This window comes from Triticum dicoccoides, chromosome 1A (assembly GCF_002162155.2).
Source record: "Triticum dicoccoides isolate Atlit2015 ecotype Zavitan chromosome 1A, WEW_v2.0, whole genome shotgun sequence".
NCBI lineage: Eukaryota > Viridiplantae > Streptophyta > Magnoliopsida > Poales > Poaceae > Triticum > Triticum dicoccoides.
In genome coordinates, this window is record NC_041380.1 from 286,273,505 (window position 1) to 286,279,136 (window position 5,632).

The 5,632-nt window shown below is 48.3% G+C and overlaps 1 protein-coding gene across 1 annotated transcript; it reads right to left on the reverse strand.

The window, feature by feature from the left end:
* Nucleotides 1–3,420: 3,420 nt before the first annotated feature.
* LOC119269131 lies at nt 3,421–5,224 on the reverse strand. Its single transcript, XM_037550898.1, has one exon. It carries the CDS (start codon nt 5,168–5,170, stop codon nt 3,857–3,859), a length of 1,314 nt encoding a protein of 437 aa, XP_037406795.1. The 5' UTR covers nt 5,171–5,224; the 3' UTR covers nt 3,421–3,856.
* Nucleotides 5,225–5,632: the final 408 nt, after the last annotated feature.

Genomic DNA, 5,632 nt, shown 5'->3' on the forward strand with positions numbered 1-5,632 from the left:
TCCAGAGCATCCCCGTCACAAAGTCTCTCTTGAACAACAGAGATTGCTAGAGCACATTGATGTCATCGTGAGAACCAGGCATGGCAAAAAAGCATGCTGAATCCACAAGTCCTTTGATGGCACTGCCTCAAGTATGACGGTGACTTTTTTGGTGCGACCGGTACTGCCCGTGCAAACCTTTCGGGCAACTCTTCCATTGCCAAGGCATGCAATCAACTGAACCAAGCATACCTAGGACACCTCTGGATGTCCAATTGCCAATAAATTTCTGTGTGTGCTCGAGAGTTGTTTGTCTCAAGTACTTCAGTCCAAACACCTTCACCACAGTGCAGGCAAATTTCACCGTGGTGTCAAGGCATGTGCTCTCCCCCATCTGGACAATCTCATCAACGACATATCTGGCTTTACCATATGCAAGCATCTTAAGAGCAACCATGCATTTTTGCACAGGAGAGAAGGGCAGTCGTCCGCAACAATCCTTCCTCAGCTTAAAGTAAGGATCGTATTCCTCCACATCATTTGGTACGCGCAAGAACAAATGTTTGCTCATCTGGAAGCGACATCGAAAAAACTCTCATGGTATGTGGGGCTCGGTTTGAAGTAGTCCTTCTAGAGAAGTCGTGCGACAGCAATCCTATCCCAAAGAAACGATCCTATCCCAAAGAACAACTGTCATGCCCTTTTATCGAACTCTTGAAACTCATAACATGCTCCACTTGCTTCTCCATTTCTTCTTGGATGCTCATCATCATCATTATAGCATCTTTGTCCTCTGAATATAAATTTGTATATAACGAACTCTTTGTATATAAATTTGTCAAGCTCCATGTTCTCAAAGTCATCATCCGATGAATCCATCGTTTGCCTAAAAACTAGCAAAGAAATAAAAAACAATCCATGCATTTTGTCGAACAAATAGAGGCGGGTGAATGCCCAGAGGAGTAGGATCGGGGCGACGCCCGAAGCAGTCGGACGTACTGGGGCGACGATGACCGTGTGATGGCAGCAAGGACGGCTAGGAGGAGTTTTGGGGCCAACGACGGCGACATAGTGGGTTGGGACGACGATGGACCTAGGGTGGCGATCAAGCTAGGGAAGGGACGGCACGACACAGACAAGGCATAATAGAGGAGATAAAGAGCACACGTCATTTTGTCGAACAAATAGAGGCGGGTGAATGCCTAGAGGAGTAGGATCGGGGCGACGCCCAGAGCAGTGGAACGTACTGGGGCGACGATGACCGTGTGATGGCAGCAAGGACGGCTAGGAGGAGTTTTGGGGCCAACGATGGCGACATAATGGGTTGGGACGACGACGGACCTAGGGTGGCGATCAAGCTAGGGAATGGACGGCACGACAAAGACAAGGCATAATAGAGGAGATAAAGAGCACACGTCGGGCTAGGTTGGGGATGATTTGGGAAGGGTCCGGCCTGTTGAATCTGACATGAGGGACACATCCGGGGTCGTCCAGACATCCCCATATCCGCCCCACATATAGGTTGCCCCACATATAAGTCGGGTTTGGGGGATGCCGGACATCCGAACATTTCGGTTGGCTTTGTGGGCGTTTTTCAGCCCATCCATAAAGGACATCAACAGATGAATAGATCAAAGTTCCACTGCTTAAGTGATAACGAGATAGCCATCAAGAAATCAAGGACGACACATCGGCAGCAAACTAAAAGCAGCACCTTTTCCCCGTAAAACTCAAAAGTCTGTTGCGACCTGACATACTGAAAACATGCTCACGAGAATTTTGACCACATACAGCAACATAAGCGCCAACAATGTATGATTCTGCACATGACATGCTATAAACATTGGCTAGTAAACACAAGGACACCAAACACGCCGCAGTACGCATCAAGGATTACGGAGTACATGACCTTATCAAGGAAAGAGATGTACAAATAGTAAAAATATGCCGTGACGCAAATTCAGACAGCCATGGCTTAGCTCAGCTAGGTAGATTTCCTGGCAGTGTGGCTTGGTAATTTCCCTCAGGAAATTGCGGAGTGCATCGACCATGACTGTACTTCTATCATGAGCTAATTTAAATCTCTCTTTCACGAAAAAAAAAGAAATAACATAAGGCTGGCATAATCATGCAGAAGATTCATGTAAACATTGAACCCGTATCAGACATGGCGGCAACATACCACTAGAATCTTGCAGTATATCCTTGTGAGATGCTCAGTTACTCCAATAGCATGAAAATACTGACATTGCAAAGAACAAATATTGACTCTTGAGTATACAACATTCCCTTCGTTTCTCAATACCTAGCTTGCTAGTTCTAACATGCATACCAAGATCGATGCGCAAAAAATAAACATGCATACCAAGATCAGCTGTTGACAAATGCATGCCTTGATATGGACTATGAATACATTTGAAAGAGGTTTATGATAGTATAGCTTTTATGACATATAAGATATAACTCTTGTCAAAATTAGCATCAAAATTCGAGGATGGCTTGTATATTTGGATGGAGGGAGTACACGTTACGATCCAAATGAAATGTCAACTTAAACAGGTTTGCAACAAAAAACAAGCAGAAGCAAAAATGGGATTTGGCTTGTAGTACCTAGTACTCCCTCTATAAGGCATTCTTTGGCTAGGCACAAGGATCAAAGAACGGAATATTTAAGATGTATATTAAGATAGGTAAATTAGATGAGAATGGATTATTTAAATCGTCCATTCCATATAATTCAGAACAAGTTAACAAGCCTTATATTCTTAGACGGAGGGTCTTTGCACTTTCACAGTATAATCATATTGCTCCAGACAGCCACACCCAGAAAAGAACTTCAAGACAAGCAAATCGTGACGTTCATTTGTCATGAAAGAACAAACCCTAACAGCATAGCAGCCTGATACATAATGGTTTGATCTACAATTAGTTTTTCTGTTTAAGTCAACTTTATCTTCTGAACATATCTTGATTAAATGAAAATTAGTCACGAAATGGTTTCTTGCCAACAGAGAGACTACCTCATTCTTATGACCAATCAATGAACTGTAAGAACCCAACATATTTCAGTGATCCACTAGCATCCTTAACATTTCTAGCGTAATATTCGACTGCATAGAGATATAGAGCAGTTGACTTGCGGATGCTGGTAGACATTGGGTCTTTTCCAATAAATAGAGCCTAATGTGATGTTTGCTTATGGGAATGCGCCAAAGTGCTGGAGATGTGTTTGAATCAAGCATGATAAATGCCTACCACATCAACTGGAGATACACATTGCCATCCAAAAGAAGCAAGACATAAGAATTTCAATAATGAGCCAACAGTTCTCTCATAGAACAAGCTGGGGTACTGATAGGGAGTCTAAAGTCTAAAAAATAAAGTAGCCTTCTAATGGAAAAGGTTCAAAATGATGGATATCAACAGAGAATAACCACTACGCAAACCTAAAACATCACAGGTTTCAGCCTCCCTCAGTAAATTCTGCTAGCCGACCATAGGACCTGTATAAAGTCCAATCGTCATCCTGAAGCTACAAAACCTATCACAAGGCATCTTACCTCCCATGGAAACTGGAAAGGGAACCAAACAACCCTTCTTGTATGCCAAATGGTGTGACTATACATGGATTGCACACAGAGGGCAAAAACTGTACATACATGCATTGTCAAGTTCTCTCTCCCTCGTGTGGATCATATATCATCCAAGCACAAATCAGAAGATCAAGAGAACTACACAAATCTACTCCACCAAGACCAGTCTTACGGCATGAATGAGCACTAAGAGGTATGAAATATACCTCTGTTCATGCATCGACAGGTAGATTTGCCTCCATGTCAGACTGTGATGTGGCCATGTCAACTCGCCATTGAATGAATCAATTGAGAGCAGCTGCCACATCCTCCAGTCCAAACTGACGGCCACCCAATCGTGATTCCTTACACCTTGCTGCAAAGTAGAACATCAGCCACACCACCATGAAGTACACCTCTGCGAATGAGTGGAGGAACCCGCCAAGAACTTTGCCACCAAATGTAACCATAATGAGCCGCCCCATGCTGCCACACACCACTGTCTCCCAGCACTTGATCAAGGTGGCATCGGTTGCCATCAATGACACAAGATAGCAGCCTTCCTTCACAGCATTGCGGCCAGGTGGACGCGGATCACGATCCATTGCAACCACCCATGGCACCACCGTGAACAACACCGATACAACAGCATCAAGAAGAGCCCACGCGATGAAGAAGCCATCAAGCTCTGGGCCAGAAATGGCTGCAGCAAGCCATGGGTTTGCAGATGCTGAAAACGGCATGAGCTTGGCAACCACAAAGAGCCTGAACAGCTGCGCCTGGTCGTGCACGTCAGCAAAGAACCAGAGGCAGAGCATCTGCACAACCGCATCCCGAGTCGCCCACCGCAGGAATGCAAACCCAGTGAGCCTCCTAGCGCCCATTGCCGCACCGGAAAGGAAGAACCCTCGCCGCCGTTCAGGCAGGTGGCGCCCCGCTACAGAAGCGAACACCGTGCCGAGAGCTATGGAGTGCACAGTGATGTACCCAAGGATCGCGAGCACATGAGCAGACGAGAGCAGAGCGAGGAGGTTGATGATCGCCGCAGCGTCGTGCCTGGTCAGGTCGAGCAGCCTGAGCTCACCGCCCCGGGGCGAGGCAGGCTTCGGCGAGGAGGTCTCGTTGTGGATGGCAAGGAGGAAGGGGGAAGCGGATGAGGGGAGCAGCTGGGAGAGGGGTACGGGGTAGGGTTTGGGGGTGGAGAAGGAGGTGAAGAAGATGTTGTGGTAGGAGGCGTTGCGTCGGCTGGAGGGGGCGGACGAGACCGGGTCGAAGGGTCCGACGAGGAAGTCGTCGTCGGAGAGGGAGGACGAGGTGGAAGTGAAGGGGGACCGGCGGCGGGGGAGGTGGTGCTGCGGAGCCGGTGGGGAGGGCTGGGCGGGAGGCGAGAGGCGGAGAAGGAGGGAGCGGAGGGCGGGATCGCGGTCCGCGAAGGAGGAGAGGCGAAGCGTGCCAGCAAAGAGGGCTGACCGGAAGAGGAGGAGGAGGAGCGCTGCGAGGAGGAGCGGAGGGAGCGAGGCCGGGTGGAGGAGGTGCGCCGCCGCTCGGCGCAGGACGCGGCCACCCGTACGCGCGTCCAGGCTCGGTGCCGGTGGCGCGGGCGCGGCGGCTGCCGGCATGGCGGTGGGAGCGCTGGGCTGTGGGGATCGGCGAGGCGCGGCGAGGGCAAATGGGGAATCGAGGATGCCGGAGGTTGACGCGCGGGTGACGAAGGGAACTGGAGACACGGGCTAGGCTTGGGCTTGGGCCAGTCTGGATGCTTTGGTTGGGCTTGTAGGGCGGCATGTGGTTTTGGTTTGGCTTAGAGATTTCTTTCCATGTTTACTCACACGTAACAGATAACTGCATGCCCGTTGAGTTGGGTACTGAGTACAGTCCATTATAGTAGTGACAACTACTATTTCAGCCTTGGTTCTTTTCTGTGGGGAAAAAGCTCGAGAAATTTCATCGAGACGTATGACAAGGCGATCGTATCTCTTTATTTATTTTTTGCGGGTAACATTTTTTTTATAATTGCAATTAAAGGTCTGTCGTGCTTGTTAAAAAACAGGAGCGTGAGAATTCTTCAAAATCTTTGAGGT